The 18519-nt window shown below is 41.6% G+C and overlaps 2 protein-coding genes across 2 annotated transcripts; both read right to left on the reverse strand.

Moving 5' to 3' along the window:
* Nucleotides 1-1598: 1598 nt before the first annotated feature.
* LOC109480428 (transmembrane protein 91-like) lies at nt 1599-4994 on the reverse strand. Its single transcript, XM_019782617.1, has 5 exons — nt 4971-4994; nt 4816-4867; nt 4201-4238; nt 2867-2992; nt 1599-1778 (listed from the first exon to the last, which is right to left on the reverse strand). Exons 1-5 carry the CDS (start codon nt 4992-4994, stop codon nt 1599-1601), a joined length of 420 nt encoding a protein of 139 aa, XP_019638176.1.
* A 2189-nt stretch (nt 4995-7183) lies between these two features.
* On the reverse strand, nt 7184-10202 carry LOC109480429 (Williams-Beuren syndrome chromosomal region 27 protein-like). Its single transcript, XM_019782618.1, has 5 exons — nt 10194-10202; nt 9827-9961; nt 8327-8462; nt 7847-7939; nt 7184-7377 (listed from the first exon to the last, which is right to left on the reverse strand). Exons 1-5 carry the CDS (start codon nt 10200-10202, stop codon nt 7193-7195), a joined length of 558 nt encoding a protein of 185 aa, XP_019638177.1. The 3' UTR covers nt 7184-7192.
* Nucleotides 10203-18519: the final 8317 nt, after the last annotated feature.

Genomic DNA, 18519 nt, shown 5'->3' on the forward strand with positions numbered 1-18519 from the left:
CCTAAATTATGGGTTGAAGTGACGACCTGATTGTTTATTCAAGTTATTTCATTATTTCAAACTGCAAAATCCTCAAAGATAGTCTGAGCCAAGATGAAATCTAAAAGAAATTTACTTACAGGACATATTTGCATACTTACTTACTCATGTTTTTGTATTTTTTGAGGTTCTATACAATCAACTTACCTCATATTTTTGTTCATTATCTGACTTATTTTGACTTCCATTCCTTGTAATTTTCAAACGTAAGTTTGGTGTCATATGAACCCTTGTGGTCTACAAAATTCTTTGGCATGTAATCAATTGATTCGTTCTTTCATTCATTTATTACCGTTGCCTGACATTTATCCCTTATAATTGTACTGTTTCCATCAAATGTGAATTTGGAGATCTCATTAAAAGATTGATAGCTTTTGTAAATCTTGCTGTTTTACTTTGTCTCATTTATCAGCTCTACTTAAATTACACATATTTTATGCGTGAAGTCCTTCCATTTTAACATTTTATCCTTAGGTAGTGTATGCATAATGATCTTCAGTTTCAACTAACTTACAAGTCACAGATATGAATTTTCCATTTTTTATCACTAATCATAACACATAAAACACACAAAACAGTGCCTCCTTAATGAGGGTAACAAGTAATTATAAAGTGTTTGCATATTCATTTTATCGCCACAGTGTAATACGACATGTCAGGATAGTACTTTAGATTTAAGATTTGGGGATTATTTAAGTATTACAGTTTCTGTCATCCTTGTCAACCTACTCTGTTCAGACAAACATACACACAAACCAACGACAGCCGCACTTAAACAATACGCCCGTACCCAGAAGTAATGAAGACATGAATGCATTGGTCCAGTAATGACATTTATTTACTATCATAAACCTTTTATTGAATAATTAAAGAACAAGTTCTTAAACCTGAATATGTCTGCACGTATTTAAGTTGATTATCATATAGCCAGGTGACATTGACCAATCAGACGTCCCCATTTCATATTAGCTATGGCGCCGTAATGTCATAGAAACTCATAGAAACATGATACAAGAGGTGAAAAATCACCATAAGTGATCCTTGTTAGAATAAAGGACCACTTGACCGTACGTACTATTGTGCTCATTAAATCACGTCGTTCGCTACGCTCACTCGGTGGTCTTATTCGGTGGTTATTAGCAACTGACAAGGCATTACTAGTATCACACCATAAGTTGCATACTCTCGTGACTTTGTGCGTGGTTACTGTGTCAGTTTCGGGACGCCTACGTGATGTATAAAGTTCCGTGTATTTATTCACCATTCAGAGATACCCTTTCGATGCGCCATCTAGCTGGGCATCCCTTGCGCAAGTAACGTGGTGTGAATGGTTAATTCAAAGAGTTTCAGACTAATGTCTTTAATTAAACTAGTGGCACAACACACAAAACGTTAATAACATAATCGTAAACATAATCTGTACATATTCTCGATGTCTATTTTTTTTTCTTCCATTCAAACAGCCCCACAAAGCCCCGGCTTAGCTTTGTGACTCCAGCATAAAAGAGACGGGGATGAAATATTATGCGAGGATGTTCATACACTAGAACAAGCTGTCCCTATCCCAGAAAGCTAACCCACAGCGTCGGGAGGATGACGAGGTAGTAGACAGGGATCATGACGATCCCGATGATCCAGAGCGCGATCCCGATCCCCAGCGTGATCTTCCACCACAGGTTAGCGGAGTTGGACGAGTCATTGGCCCCCTGGATGTCACCGTCGTGCAGCTTCTGCCCAACCTGACGGGAAGATTCAGGTTCAGATTTATTGAATATCGACTGGCATGTCACGATGAAATGCATGAAATATGCATGAAGTATTTACAACATGCACCCATTATACAAATAGATAAAGTTGGCATAAATCCTACATATATCTGCATCATTAGCGGTAAAATACAGCACAATCACATCAATGGATATAAGGCCACACCAAGTAAATTTTATGGATGGCGTCCTTTGGAGACCCTAAATCTAATGCGAGAGGGCGAAAAAAAAACAAGAAGGGCCCTAAAAAACAAGATGCCTAGATTAGAAATATACTAGGAGACAACAAATGTTAGGACACAAATTTAATGAGGTGACACAGTGTAACAAGCAAGAAGTCTTTTATTCATCATCAAAACAGGTGGAACAGCAGTTGTCGTCCTGTCCTGTTTTCGCGTTACGGGTTTCACGTCAATCTGACGATTTGCGTCACTGTCGTGACTCTTTGGTCATAGTTACAGGAAGCGGAATTTCCTGTTTTTTTTTCTAGGAACAGGCCAAAATCAATGCGCGCGCGGACGTCATCCATAAAATTTACTTGGTGTGGCCTAACAGCTAAAACATTCTAAAATTGGTATTATCAGAGATGAATAACATCACAAAGCTACTATATATACGAAGATCAGGTTTTAGACAATAGTGCACGAGGTACAAAAGACTGTTCGGGAAAATAAGATAATCACTCAGAGGAAAACAAGAAAACCGTTCAGCTTATTACTTCCGGGTAGCATTGTTTTGGGTGGCTGAGTTCGTGGGTTTGTCTGGGCCCGGCCGTTTCGAAAAATCAAAAACTTATATCACTAATATATGCAGATAGTGACCATTATTAATTTTGTTTCAACTTCTTTGTGCTTTGTTGTCTTTTGTATCATGATTTTTCTTCCATAAGACTACCCGTCCGGGCCCCGGTTTGGAACCTCAGCATGACAGGGGCTTAAAGCAACCAAACTTATCTGCTTAAAGCAGCCAAACTTATCTGCATTCATCACCATTGGTAAACCCAACTTTCCGTGCAGTGATGACGTTCTAAGACACCCTGTGAAGACTTTTAAAAACCCTACCTGGCAGGAGAAGACCAGGGCCACGATTCCGGTCGGCCAGAAGCAGCAGAGGCAGGTGAAGAGCGCGCAGCCGAAGTGGTCCGGCGGGCGGCTCTCCGCGATCACCACCTGCGTGGCCGGGACGGTCTGCGGCAGGGGGGGCGAAACGGAGACATAAATGGTTTATTGGTCAAACCTTTCATTTTTTTTTATTCCAACATGCAAATATACAATACATAGTGGTGACGCACTCAAGCTATATGCTTATATTCACGTCACCACTGGACATGAAATAAAAATTACATCACAAAACACAAGACATGGGAATCGTCCAGGTAACGAGTGAACAGAGTTATGTTTTAAGATATTATAAATGAAAACAATTATAGTATAAATCAACTGTTAAATCGCTTGGTTTCGGAGAGATATAACTGTGAAATAATTAGTAATTGAGAGTTGAGTTTAGATGAAAGTAAAGGTGATCCATTAAGTAACAGGTATACAAAAGTCAAACATTACCCGTGCAATCGCAGCCTTTTATTAATTAAAGCGCTGAATTGATGCAGTGTTTACAATCACACAATACACATGATACATATAACATATTTGCTCCACACACTTTGGTGGAACAGTCACAAGGGTCTGTGCGGCTGCCATTCGACGCCACCAGGTGCCTCAATACGACTTTAGTTAGGTACCCGTTCACACCTGGGTGGAGTGAGGAAAGTCGAGTAAAGTGCCTTTCCCAAGGGCGTCGGGTTGTACCCGGGATCAAACCCGGGTCTCCCCGTTCCATAGTCAAACGCTTTACCACGACGCCACTTCCGTATCATCTGATTTATATTTAGTGTGAAGTACGAAGTAAGAACGTTACCAGCGTCTGACAGTTAGAGAAAAACTATACTTGTAAACTACGCCACCTATATGTTATACGAAGTATTCCAACCTGTGACAAATCGTCGGAGAAAAACTATAGCGCGAACTAGGAAGTGAAAATGTTTGAATGGTGAGACAGAAAAGTATAGCGTCAACTACGAAGAGAAAATGTATTCAAAATATGAAAAAAAGTCCTGGGGTTAACTATAGTGTGAAATACGAGGTGACAAAAATGCAATATGAGACATAAACGTGTTGAGGGAAGAACTGTAGTATGAACTGTGTGAACAAAGTGAAAATGTTTCCAAAGTTTGACGAAACGTGTTGAAAAAAACACCAATGTAAAGTACGAAGTGAAAATTTTTCTAACGTGTGACAGAAAGATGTTGTGGGAGAACGACAAAGTGAACACTATTATAATAGTGAACACTGTGCGGGAAACTGTACATGTGAAACCTATGTGTGACAGTGCGACTCACCTGCACTATCGTCTGCTGCATAGGAGCTGGATGGACCACTGAAACGGGAAAGGGTTATAAGTGTCAATGAAAACCGTTAGGTGTTCCGCCTTACCTAATGCGATGATACCTAATATGTAATCTGATGCCCACTGACTTAACGTCACCTGGTGCCCCAAACAATACGTAACACCCCTAATGTTACGTTAGGCCACACTGACTTAATTTTATAGATGACATCCTCTCAAGACCCCCAAACTAGTGCGCGCGGGCGAATAAAAAATTAATTCTTGCCCAAAAATGCTGCTTAACCACAAGAATACATAGCTGGTATTGTTAATGTGAATGTGCGGTAGTACATAGTGACCTTTACGACAAGCCGGCACGTGCTGGCATTTTGCAGCATTGACACTGTACAGTGGATCTTCGGCAGCCTGGGTGTCATCCTCCGTGGTTACAATACCACAAGCTCCCTACTGTCGCTAGGCTACCACTGTCTACGGAGGATGGCACCCAGGCCTGAGCCTCAGAGAAGGTGACTTTTCTTTAGAGCAGGCTAAAATCAATGCGGATGCCATCCCTAATTAGACGTTACATCAGTGTGACCTTACCCCGGTGCCCAGTGACGCAGCTTACCGTTTGGTTGGTGCATCTCCATGGCGACCAGCGGAAACACGGACAAGGTCAGCTGCCGTTACCAACACACGACCTGACGGCTGGACAATGGAGAGGGTATTGTTAGGAAAGGTCGGTTGTACCGTGGCTGGATATACACAAACATCGTCACAAACATGGTCTGACTGGTGAGACGGCATCCGATCGGCCAAGGAAATGTCACCGTGCAGCTCCTGTGAATTTTTTCTCCGTTTATGAATGAATGAATGGATGGCTTGTTTATTTCAATAATGAAATCACACTTTAGATGATATGCCATTGCAGCTGCAACAAAGTCGCTGAATTGAAGCATGATTCACAATTACAGGATTTGATATCTACACCGTTATATATACATATAGTTAGACGAGATACGCCATTCAATACCTAGATAAGAAACGGTATCGCGATCGTGGCGTTCCTAAACCTAAAGGTTCTTCATCTGAGATTTTTGTCTTTAGACCTCAGCGCCCTACCGTAGGAGGTAGCCAGCTTGCGTGAGTGGATGATTTTGATACAGATAATGCAAATTTTCTACAATGTAAAGTTCACGCGTGTCAATGTAAAATCAACGTTTAATATAACTTTAAGTCTCATCAAATAAACATGCACCCATTCATCAGTCTTAACTGTATGGACAGAGGACATGCTGTGAAGAAATCTCCATGGCTGGTCGTTCAGCAATGACTTTTCTTGCGTGCGGACTCTCTCACGGTGCATTATTTATGACATCATGGCGTGTTTTTATTGTTCAGACGAATTGTTCCCCCCATTGATCACTGCCATGTTTGTTCTTTGTGGAATAACCGCATGCTGAAGGCACGTGGGAGGTCTTAACACACAATGTTTGTGCTGAAGGTACAAGCTACGTAAGACGAGACTGTGGAGATTTGATCAACTCACTCAGGGAAGGACCCCTGCTCTTTTCGATAAGTGTGGTGGGTTCTTTAAGGTGTGGCACAAATACGGGTCCTACTCAAACACGGGACCTCCGGCTTTACGTCCCATCTGAGAGGACGTCCCTAACTGAAGCTATGTACTCAGATCGTTTTAACTTGAATCGAGTGAGAGGAAATGGGCGTTAAGTGCTTTACTAGTTATTGGGGCCTGCTTAGATCCAAACCTAGAACCTTTATATCAGATCAGTAAGAGTACAGACATACAAGTAGAAATCTAGTAGTAAAATACATTGACAGGACTTCTATATAATAACAATCTAAACCTTCTAAAACTGAAGCTACACTAACACATAGGTTCAGCTTCTTCTCGTTTCATGAATTCTGATGTTGAGTAAATAAGTTAGATGGGTTTGATGAGTTGTACGATGGTCAAAAACGTATAATTTTACTACTACTGTGTGATGAATTTAAAATGAAAAAAAACTTTCCTACAATATAAAAAAATGTTTTTATCATTTTTTCATGAACCATCAAGTAGACTCCATCGTTTCCCGTAACCTAGTTACAAATTTGACAGTAAAAAAGAGAGAATACAAGTACGTTAGTCTCACCTTCTTAACAAATGCAGAAGAAGCGGTGAAGCTGGTGCATGTACCGCTCAGAGAATCCTCTGTTTCGGTCTCGCTGGTAACGGGCACTCGAGAGGTTTAGGGTTGAGGCGACCGCGTACGGGTAGACATTGACAATGTTATTGTATTTACACCTGGGGTAACCAGGAGACACGTAGCTACGGATAGATCGATCCCTTTGAATATAGGGACAGTCCGAGAAGTTGTGATTTTCTCCAAATGAAATTTGTTTTCCTAACCCAGGTGGAATACGTCAGGAAGGATCAAAGTTTGTTATATAGGTATATCAACCATGGGTAATTTATCTGGGAAAGTTTGGGATAGATAAAAAACTGTGAAGAATCTAAAAGGTTTGAATCGGTGAGAAAAACCGCAAAACGAATGTATTATGAGTAGTAACACACATACTGACATAGTGAATAGTGACATATGTATTATAATGGAAGACACACAAGGTCACTTCCCGACAGTTTTGTAAGACTGATTTATCGATCGTACTAAGGAACGGTAATTTGATACTCGACTGTAGTGTAACAACATCCAGGTACGTATGGAAGTATTGTTTTGGGTGGCTGAGTTTGCGGGTTTGTATGTATTCGAGACCTTCGAATGTCGCATATATGCATGCATTATGTAGTCGTAATGCTGGTGCGTTTTACCGACTTCATAGTACAGATACTAGAAACCAGTAGACGGAGGGGGGGGGGGGCTAGAAATACAGCTTATCATGTCATATCTTTTACAGCTAAAATAAAACAACACGACTCAATATATATATTTTTTTTAATTTTTGATTTTTTTAATCAAATGATTGAGCTTGAAGATTGTCAGCTACAGGACCTTATAGACGAAGGTAATGCCGTCCTTGTCCTCGTAGAACTTGGGAAAGACGTCCCGACTGACTCGTTCCCAGAGCCCTGAGTCCTGCAGACGGACCATGGCGGGCTCCAGTTTGTCCTTGTAGTCCTCCACGATGTGCAGATACTCCTCCCGGAACGTGATCACGATAGACCCGCCTGGACGGAGATGGGAGACCGGTTAGGGTTAGCCTCCACCAGACTCCGGGCAGGCAAATGGACCCTCTCTGACCGGCCAACCCCTCTGGCCAATGATATCCTGATTCTCTTTTAGGCCGATTTCTACTATTTATTCAGCCTGCAAAGGAGTCTGGTGGAGACTAGGTTAGGGTGCTTTACTTAACCTCAAGTTACTGGGAAGCAATGGACTGGCGGAGCAGCCGGCTTTTAAAAGCCCATATATGGCAGATTTCGTAATGGCACTTTCAGCCTAGACGGGGGTTGGTACCAACTTCGGTGAACTTTGAACCAGTGGCGGATCAGATAGCTGATGAAGATCAAGAAATTCGGTCGAAAATTCTGGTGGGTCAGTTCGTTTTTTCAGTTGGAGAACAGTTTGATTTACTAACTAAGATTGCACTTTCATGCTGGTTGGTATCCAAGATCTTTAAATTCAACCTCAGCTCACCTGGTTTGACGACTCGTATGAGCTCAGGTAGACAGTCTTCCTTCAGGTGACCCGGGCCGAAGGCACTGCAGCAGGCGATGGCGTCATACGTGTCTGTGTAGGGCACAGGTCTTCTCAATTAAACAAATACGGGTAACTTTACATTTTGGACGGATTGATTAATGTCCATGCAGATAGTTTGTGGTGTCACCAAAAACTATCAGTATGTAAACAAGCATTACTGACAGCTATATCTTGGCTTATATCGTTGGCACCTCCATTTCCTAAATGTCACTTATTTGCAATGGAGTAGGGTTGATTCAACTTACTTTGTAAAGAAATGATCAGAAAATGTACTTTTTATATCGTAATAATATGTTACATGATGCAACTTTAAGTAACCCTAAAGACACGCGCCCTATTTTAATTTGGCCGAATGTAAGATTCTCGCAATCCTACAACTCTTCGGGATGACTGGTTGAGAATGTAATGGAGTGATACCGTTTTCGATGTCCATGGGTTTCGCTCCGACAAAGTCACAGATGAGTCGTTGGTAGATCTGCTTCCTCTCGGCAAGGTCCAGCATGTCCCGACTCCCGTCCACAGCGTCCATGTTCGTGAAACCCATCTTCTGCAGCTAATGATAAGGAATGACCAATCAATCACTGACTCTTCCCATAACTCGCACAAGGTTCAGCAATAGTCCGGTACCGTCACTGTTGAGAATACTTAACGAAAGAAAATGACATCACATATCGTTCTATGTAGTTGGATTTAATTAACACCTCCCAATTCATATATCTCGCAAAACGTCGGCCATTTCATACTCCACTGCACACGGAAAAGAAATCAAACCCAACAATAACTACAAATGTATATATAAAGTAGCATTAGCATTACTTATTATCATTTTTACTGTTCACTGTTGTTATCATGTTCTTGCAATTAGCCCTCGGGCATGAATTTGCAATAAACTTTCAATGTTGTACAAAGATCACGAATTTTAAATGCCTCGTTTTTAAGCTATATATGATTTTATTGCAGTGGGTTTTATAATATTTGTAAATATTCTCGCAACTTTTTTAATCAATTACAGCTGATGATATGTAACAATGGGCACAATTCAGCCTACATGCAAGTAGTGCTGCAAAGTCAATTGAACAATAAACCATTTGATGATGATGATGATGATGATGATGATGATGATGATGAATCAATCATCCAAAAATAATTCCATCAGGCATGTCGGGTTGGGAGGATATAGGATATAGGGATTTTCCTTTTACACAACTGATTATATTTCTCATCTGCTTATGTTTCGATGCCTGACAGACATCTTTCTCAGAGCGTTTGACTGCAGTACTGCCTCTCACCACTAGATGTGGTTATTGTTCTCGCCGCAAATTAAAGCGTAACCTACATTGGCTACATATAGCAGCGAGAAGTAGAACTCATGAGAAGCTCTGAGGAAGGTGTCTGACAGGCATCGAAACATAAGCAGGTGAGTTACGTGTAAGAAGAAAATTCCTATATCCAATCAATCAATCAATAAAAAGTAAAGAGACAAATCGATAAAGACTCCATTGCAAGTAAGTGTCATTTACGATGTGCCAAAATATGCCTTAGGCCTAGGAAAAAATGTTGTGTTTCCTGTTTCCCGACAGACCCTAGAAAAAGAAAAAAAAAGATAATCACAGCTATTTTTTTCAGGGCTGAAACAGGAAACACTATGCTTTACGAGTGTGTAATCAAAGCTTGAAACACAGCTGTCAGCCATGTTTGTTTACATTCTGGTGGTTTGTGATGGCTCCACAAACTGAGTCTGCCTATCGGCTGTTTAATCGCCAAACATAAATGTCAGAAATATATGATGATATAAGATTGCGCAAATATGTTGAAAAGTAAATTACAATCACACGAATAGTTTCTCTTAAACATTTCGACTTTTGGTGAAAAGAAATATAGCTTAAAGTTGGTTCAATCACTTGTTAACCACCTCACCTCTTCCCCGACCAGTCCAGTCCCGGCCGCCACGTCAAGAATACGGACCTCCTTCCGGTCCGAGCCGGCCAGGGCTTTCTGTACTGCGTCTGCGCAGACTCGGGGAGCGATGCACTTCAACTGCGTAATGATCTCCTGTTGGAAGAAACAAGATGGAGGCTCACAGTCATCGAGTGCGCATGCTCAGACTGCTCAGACGAATTATTGGTTGTGTTTAATGTATAAACTATTTCTAAAACTATTTGACATATCTAGACAGACTAGACCCGTATCTGCTTGTTTCTAGCACCTTGTATTCTTGTTCCACCGCTCAGAACCTTTCATCTGCCACTAGGTTCTCTTCCAGCTCTCATCAATACACGTACACCGTCAACATACCTATCTCCAAGTCATTTTACAACAACAGCTTCTTTTCCCGGACTGCAAAATTATGGAACTCTCTTCCAAACAGCTGCTTTCCGTCCGATTACAATCTACAAAGCTTCAAAACAAATGTCCACCGCCATCTCCTGACATAACTACATTATTCTCACTTAAGTACCTCTAGCTCTATGCCTAGAGGTGGCCAAAAATAATTGGCCTTGCATTGAGCGACACCGTTAAAAAAAATCTGCAGCTACATGTACGCACCTCTTCGTAGTGCCCGGACCAGTTGTCGTAATACTTCGCCGTCATTTCGGGGGTCGAGTTAGGGTCGAATATCTCCGGAGTTGTCCTCTTTTCTACCGACATGTTTGCTGCAACAACAAATAAACAAACAAACACAGTATGGCAAATTTTTAAAAGAAACTGTGAACCTAAATCCATTGAGAGCAAGAAATGACAAGTCACCCAATACTAGTAGACTGATCCCAAAGCGCTGCCCACCTCCCTCAAAACGTACACATGCAAAATGAAATACTCTTCAAGCAGAGGTTTGGGTTTTGGGTTATTTTTGGCGTATCTTTAGGCTTTTTTTATCGGGGTTTCCTTTTTTGTCACTGGAATTTTTCTCATCCCAAAATGATGAAAGCAATTCCAGTGCAAAAAAAACGGTAAAAAAGCCTAAAAACACGTCAAAAATACCCCAAAATCCAACCTCTGCTAGGAGAGTACAAAACGAAGACATAAGAATGGAAATCCTTTGATTGACATGCCTTTAAAACATTGGTCGAACCGTGGTCGAACCACCAATCGCTGTCCTTTCATTGGCCGAACTGTTAATCAGTTTATTATGATTGACAGAACTAGGTAGGATAGGTGCAGAACTCGGATTTTTCAACGAAATTTGGTCAACGTTGCAGACGATATATTTTTGGACACAACATTTGATACATATAGACGGGACATCATCCTTACATACGCGAATACGACAAGGGGCATTTCTAAACCTACAAATAAACTCACCAAAACTACGCGTATATGGGATATCAATTTAGATAATTCACCGTGTTGTCAAAATAAACGACCTACAGTTGCATGGCATTATCTGTTGGTTGCTTTAAAGCTTTAAGGAACTCTGTATAATCTCCCATGGGATCAACCGCCAGTTCATGCCCCTTTTTACGACGTACTAATACTAGTATTAGGCACAGTTTTATAAGCGACCACATTTTGTGGTAATCTCGCTGACGCTACGCTCATGTATACCTATCCCGGACAGCACTACGGCTAGTATGGGGTTGAAGACGAGTCATTCTGATATGATTTCTGATTGTAAAGACCCTGGTAAACGATTAACATTTTATAATTCCTTATGTAGATTCTGATATGGCGGACTTACGGCAAGTGTCCTCGTGTTGAGTGTAGATAATCTGGGTTAGTTGACAGACCACACCTGCGCGCGAATATCTGTAACCTGTCCGACAACTTCGGAGTCGGCTGCTTCACTTTTGGAGTGTTCTGATTTTTTTTGTTGGGATCGCTACATTTTCGCAGATAGGGGTGGCCGGTTTCATCGGGTTTGTAGTTGGAACTGTCCTTTCCTGTCTCTTGCTTCAAGGAGGCTTCAATCTATTGGCCTACAACTTACAAGTATTTCTTGTCAATTTTGGTCGTTCTAAAGCATCTATATTCCCTGCACCCCTCCACCATGAAACTTTGAAACTTGATACATCTTGCTATGGTACGTCCCTGTCTTGAGACAGACAACTACTTAGGTGTGTATAACCTAATTATTTAACGATGTTGTTATTGCTTAATAATAATGAAAAACGCGGTGACAAGGCAAGAGTACATCTAGCACCATTGAGTCCTTGACAGAGACATTTTCGTCCTTAATAAGGCAGATGTCCCCTCGGTCCCTTAGCCTCCACCAGTCCTTAGTAACGCGTTAACGGGTTATTGATCGTAGGGGGGGGGGGGGTTACTTGGAAGTTGCAGCATTTTCTGATCGCGCAGGGAAGGCCTAGGCATAATTGAGTTGGCGGCCGGGGTTCTCAGCGCGTGCGAGCTACGTGCGATCAGCAACCTGATCTAAAAGTCAGACACGTTCCTTGTGGTTCCAGAAGACAGTCCATCTAACTCTGTCAGGACCATCTGAAGGAAACATCGGATTTAGAAGAGGTCATCATTATTGGGTGTTTGATGTTCTAAACCCTCGGAGAAATCATCTCTTGCGTGCCTCACCTTCAATATCGGGGAGAAACTCTAAATCAGACCCAAGGGCTTTCGGCAAGTGTACGGGCGAAGGAAAAGTTCTAACTAAGGCCATGTTGATTTGATTATATGGATGACATCCTCTTGGAACCACAAAACTGATGCGAGCGTGCGAATAAAAAGTTTGGTAAGAGCAAATTGCCTTCATTATGAAATCTACGTTGAACAAATGACTAAGCACACAAAGTATGGTATAGCGAAAAACATTTACTGTAAATGTACTAAGGCAACGCAACATCCTCGATCTGAAGACCCCAAAAGTAATGCACGCGGGCGACTAAAAACTAAAATCAAAAGATTATGAAACCCACAGGAGTACAAGGCTGGAGTTGTGAATTTGCGGTAGTACATTTTTCGACAAGCCGGCACATGAGTCGGCCGAGTGATGTTAGCTGGTTGAATAATAAATATATTTATTTCATTAAAAAACTGTCAACTGAATGACCTCCTCACCCAGTCTGGTTCAGACTGATCACACTCTCCGTTACCATGGCAGCCGCTGACGTACTCTCAAATCCCGCTAGGGCAGACGTACTAATATTGATATGTTCATCTAGTTTGTGGATTACGTTTCCAGGATGTTGTTAATTGTTGCGTTTTTCATTTCTTGCTACATGCGCACTTGTGCGTCATGGTAACAATTTAAAGCTTCTAGTGGTTACGAAAACAATAAAGTTTTGAAATATGCTGTAAAATCAAGCAATATTTTCTTTAAAAGTATAGTACACAATTATCACTTTTTTTCAACCATCTATTGGCGTTTCATCAAAACTGAGAACAATTAAAACCTTTACATTCATAAGGCCACACCAAGTAAATTTTATGGATGACGTCCTTTGGAGACCCTACATATAATGCGAGAGGGCGAAAAAAAACAAGAAGGGCCCTAAAAACAAGATGCCTAGATTAGAAATATATTAAGAGATGACAAATGTTTGGACACAAATTGAATGAGGTGACACAGTGTAACAAGCAAGAAGTCTTTTATTCATCATCAAAACAAAGCATGTGCTCTTTACCCATTTCGCGTTACGGGTTTCACGTCAATCTAACGATTTGTGGCACTGTCGTGACTCTTTGGTCATAGTTACAGGAAGCGGAATTTCTTGTTTTTTTTCTAGGACCAGGCCAAAATCAATGCGCTCGCGGACGTCATCCATAAAATTTACTTGGTGTGGCCTAATCGGGAATTTCAAATTAGGTTGCGTTCATGTATCATATCATTGAATGGCGTAACTTACTTCGCTAATAGTGCTATTACAGTTTGGTTTATATTTCATACCATGACTACACAGTACACATTCCCGGCAAAAACATCTTACTACACAATTACGGCAAGGCGATCTTTACGTGCACGTATAGGGGTCGTAAATTTGCGAAAAGAGGATAAACCGTCGGTTTTACGCTACGTTTACGTGCCGTGATCTGGAATTCAAACAACCTCCCTACAACAGCGCCCCCCAAAAACAATACTTCTCTCCCAGAGGTAATAAAGAAATTACAAAATGTCTTTCGTTGGTTCAAATAGAAAATTGGAACCACTTTGCATTTGGGACCAAAAATTGATTCGCAAAAAGTTTCATTTGACAGGCAAATGTCAAAGATGGCACGAGTCCAAACCTGTCTACTGTTAGAAACAAAGTTATGACACACGACGACACAGGGCATAAAATTAATAGCATATTACCGGCCATATCTTTTTGAGAAATATGTACCTTTCTCCACTTTTGAGAAGACCATTTTTCACTAGCGAACCACGATGAATTTCACGACACACATTACAGCCTGATAGGCATAGATATATGACTGTCTTATGAACGGCATTTTAGTAAATGTACTACACGACCTCGATTCAAACTCTCTCAAGAACATCGCGCAAAAGGTTAGAGAGAAAATTAATTCTCCAATCAGTCCCTGAACAGCACAGACCACTTTTGTTGAAGATATATGTGAGCTGTCGAGACGTACGCAGAACTACGTCTACGCTGGGCTTATCGTTTATAACCAGGCGAGCGTGGTTTGACTTATTTGCAGTGGTTCTAATTTATTATTTCCCAGTCGGTGAATAAATAACTATTAGACTGGAGTAGCCACATGTATTTTCTTGTTACCCACTGCTCGTACTTTGTAAGTTTACCTACGCAGAAGGAAAACATGCTCTGACTGTTTCTTCTTCTTCCTCTTCTTCTCTAAACAAAGAAGGTCGATGACCAGGACCAGTCGTCTGTCACCATGGTAACTGGTGTTGGGTAACATAATGTTGCAAGTGCCATGCAGAACTGAGTTCATGAGGGGCTGCATGGTCACCATAATAATAACTTAATCCGGACGGCTGCCGGTATCGACTTCCGAACACCTTTGACCCACACATGACGTCATATTTTCAAGGCGTATGGGTAGGGAAGTAGGTTTGTAGCTTTGGGCTACCGTAAAAAAAAGCACAGTGAAACACATTCACACCATCGTAACATGCAGAAGTCCCTGTATTTTCACGGCGATAAGTCGTGCGCATTTGCCTCATCCAGCTTGTAATATAGTAATCAATGGAGCCAAGACTCTGTGATAACATACCATTATACATCATACGACGTCCTTGTGGAGAATTAACACCTTCAGCACCCTGACAAATGTGCGGGTGTCACCGTACCTCCGTACAACAAGTTACGGTGATTGGAGTTTCGTGCCGCGGATTAGGTTGGTATCAGCCGGAGGGTACGATCGTGTGCCTGGCGTGTGGAGATACATGCCTCTACAACACCTGTCTTCCTTATCATCGGGCTTCAGGAACCTCTAAACAGTCCACGAGGAGCTCAACACGTGCCGAGACGTTTGTCAGAAATTGGTGGCTGCCGGAAAGAGTAGAAATCGGTCAAATAAAGAGATAACATGCCGAGGGAGTTGGTCCGCTAGAGAGTACATTTTGCCGCATGCACCCGAACTACTTGACCGATTTCTACTCTTTCCAACCGAAGCCTGCTGGTGTAGGATAAGAAATAGGCAAAACGGTGAAAGGTAACCGTTCCATAGAGGTTTGAGGCTGTAGGGGAAGTGGCATGTTATAACTATGGTTTAGGCGCGGTATTGGAAGGCGAAGACCATCCTTGTCCTTCACCTGCCCTTTACCTCCCCAACCGAAATCAGGTATGCATTTGGGTGGAGTGAGGAAATCCGTTTTACCTGTGTTGTCCCAAGGGTACAACGTCTAGCAAGGAATGTCAGGAGTCGAACCCGTGACTTCTCGGTCCTGAGTCCGCTAGCCTAACCACTAGGACGCATCGACGCCGCTTTGCGGCAAGTAGATGACTACTCAAACTTAAAAAATGTGATGTCACTGACAGAAAACAATTGTTTGTTTTGTATCGTAGGCTGGTTCTAGCTATTTATGGGCGGTACCACAAAATAAAGAGATGCGTCGGGAAGCTTTTTCGGAGCTATATAAACGCATCAATTATGAAATGATGTCGAGAATGCTTAAAAATGGCAATGTATGTCAACGTCAGACAGATTTCCTAATCCTGATTTCTTGCTTTCCCGCCCTGAAATTACATCGGACGCCTTTAAAACTGCGTTGCAAATCAATTGTCGATGCAGGAAGAACTGAACTTGTGAAATAGAACAGATTAGAAGCGCCCAACACTGCATCGAAATTCTTCTGACAGTTCATGCATCTTCTACTTTGGCAGTTCAGTCTCGACACACAGGTCATGAATAAGATGCTTGCAACATGATTGTAACTGTTGGTCTGATATCTACCTCAAAGGCAACTAGCTTCTCTAATCCTCTTCTGAGCCAGCATGGCAAAAAGGCAGCCAGCACTGTGCATACTAATGGTTTACGGACAAAGGATTACCCTCCATTGCCTTTCCGATCAACGCAAGTACAAAGAATTTGGTCCCGTTGATTTGGTGAAGGAATGGAAATTGGGCCATGGATCAAGTTTAATGGAAATAACGTTCAAGTTTAACCCCGCTTGATGAAAAATTGCTTTGCTCTCATCATCTTAAAGGCACCACGAATCATCTATAATGGTCATAGAGGCTCTATGTGATTACCCATCTGTCAAGGATCTGCAATTTTGTTCGGGCATCAAAGAGTCATTATATGTCGAGAGGTAAAATGATATCATATTAACAAACCATTTGTGGCAATTTATGAAACAGAATAGACACTAGGATATAGCTAAGTGTTTCTTTTTGTTGAGGTAGAGGTCAAATGTGCCCGTTGCAAAGAGCAGTAATTGATTACAATCGTTTGCCATGAAATTAAATTTTTATTCTGAGTGGACAATTTTGCAATGATTTCTATTTACGCGAGTTAATTGTTCGAGGTCCACTTTACGCGTGCAACATATCAGGGTTAACGTTATAACAGTGGCATCTACGTGAAAAAGTGAAGATGTAATTTGTAGAAATAAATCGCCCTCTAAGTTAAGGTCAATGTGGCATTCTTAGTCAGTCAACCGTCTGGAATTAGAGATTGAAACATTATTTCAGCCTTTTTGGTCCGCAATATCGGTTTAAGCAATCAATCTCTCCGTAAAGAAATTCATTTCTGATAATTTTGGACTCGCTGAAAAGTTTCCACTGCATGACTGAATCTTTTGTCAAAGTATGAATGTCATCCCACGCTTTTGAGACAGAATGTATTACTTTTGAAATGTTCAAGCCAGGAAAAGGGGTTTTATATTTCTCCTGCAACCAAAAGTGCATGCTGTAGATTTAGTACATTCGGTCTGCAGTCTTTGGTGGATTTGGACAGCTCGCTTCAGGGAGAGTGAAATGTACTTTTACAATAAAAACACTACGTCTGAATAAGCTCAAAATATTACCTAGCTTGAGTTCCTATCTCGGAGAAACACTTGCTTCTGTGCCCGCCTGTGGTCCAGTAAGTCGGTTATTGACAGTCTACTGCCATCAGAACAAGCCGACAATGACAATGTTTGTTCAATGTTGCGTGAGTTAACTTTTCTTCTCGTACGATATCCGCAGTAACTATTGGGTTTGGGAACCGTGCCGGTTTGTAGTCTCCACCAGACTAACCACGAGGTCTGAGGGAGAGTAATTTTTTTTTATTCCAACATGTAATCACCAGTCGTGGTGACGGCACACTCAAGTTTTTTCAACTTATATTAATGCCGCCACCAACACAGGGGACAAATACATGACAGGACAATACTCATTTTCACCTGAGCGAAGTGAGGCAAATCGTGTTGCCTTTCGCAAGGGCACAAGGTCGGTGGCATGTCAGGACTCGAACCCGGGACCTCTAGGTTCCGAGTCGCGCACTCTGCCGCTACGCCACACGACCCCACGAGAATAATTTGCCAGGGGAGTTTGGCCACTCTAGAGTTCATTTCCCTACTCAATGTCACCCTTATCCCAGCCCTGGACAATTACTGACCCTGTTTTTGCCAAATTTTCTGTCATCCCAGGAGCCATCCTTTGTATTTGCGTCGTTTGTGTAAAGCCGTGTTGATTTGATTACATGGATGACATTCATACGCGAATGAATTTTCGAAAAAAACATTTCCAAAAAACATGTTTTCGATCAGAATGTAAATCGTACAAATAAGCTGCAAAATGCGTCAATATATGCCATAAATTGCAAATAAAGAAATGTTGGAAATATGTTGCATGAATGTCGTAGAATGCCAAAATCAATTCCAAAGAAAAATGTGAAGAAATGGAAATGAAGAGTCTATTCGCCATACCATACTCCGTGCGTTTAGCCATTTCTTCAACCTTCGTGACCACGTAGATTTCACAATGCAGGCAATTTTTTTTCAAACGTTTTTTTATTCGCATGCCCGCATCAGTTTTGGGGCTTCCATGGCCATGGCGCCAAGATGATGTCCATATATTTAAATCAACATGGCCTACTGCATGGACCTTAAACTGGCTTCCGAGGACAAACGCCACAAGGATCACGCTGCCACGTGCTGCCACATATGGTTCCCGACATGCGCTTCTCATTTGTGTAACCTTATGGCAAGTCTACGCTATAAAACACGCTAGAAGTGACAGTTGGTACTTTCGTCCGGAAAGTAACTTGTCCAT

The sequence above is a fragment of the Branchiostoma belcheri genome, unplaced genomic scaffold, assembly GCF_001625305.1.
Source record: "Branchiostoma belcheri isolate BF01 breed outbred unplaced genomic scaffold, Haploidv18h27 scaffold51, whole genome shotgun sequence".
Taxonomy (NCBI): domain Eukaryota; kingdom Metazoa; phylum Chordata; class Leptocardii; order Amphioxiformes; family Branchiostomatidae; genus Branchiostoma; species Branchiostoma belcheri.

Bases quoted from the DNA above. Each gene is read 5' to 3' on its own strand.
- LOC109480429 (XM_019782618.1), bottom strand. The intron at 8,463-9,826 runs GTGAGGTGGTTA...CCTTATCATTAG, and splicing joins CTGGACTGGTCGGGGAAGAG to CTGCAGAAGATGGGTTTCAC. The intron at 7,940-8,326 runs GTATCACTCCAT...TGCCCTACACAG, and splicing joins ACCCATGGACATCGAAAACG to ACACGTATGACGCCATCGCC.
- LOC109480428 (XM_019782617.1), bottom strand. From the start codon at position 4,994: ATGCCGTCTCACCAGTCAGACCAT. The intron at 2,993-4,200 runs GTGAGTCGCACT...CCCCTGCCGCAG, and splicing joins TGCAGCAGACGATAGTGCAG to ACCGTCCCGGCCACGCAGGT. The intron at 1,779-2,866 runs GTAGGGTTTTTA...TCTTCCCGTCAG, and splicing joins CCCTGGTCTTCTCCTGCCAG to GTTGGGCAGAAGCTGCACGA.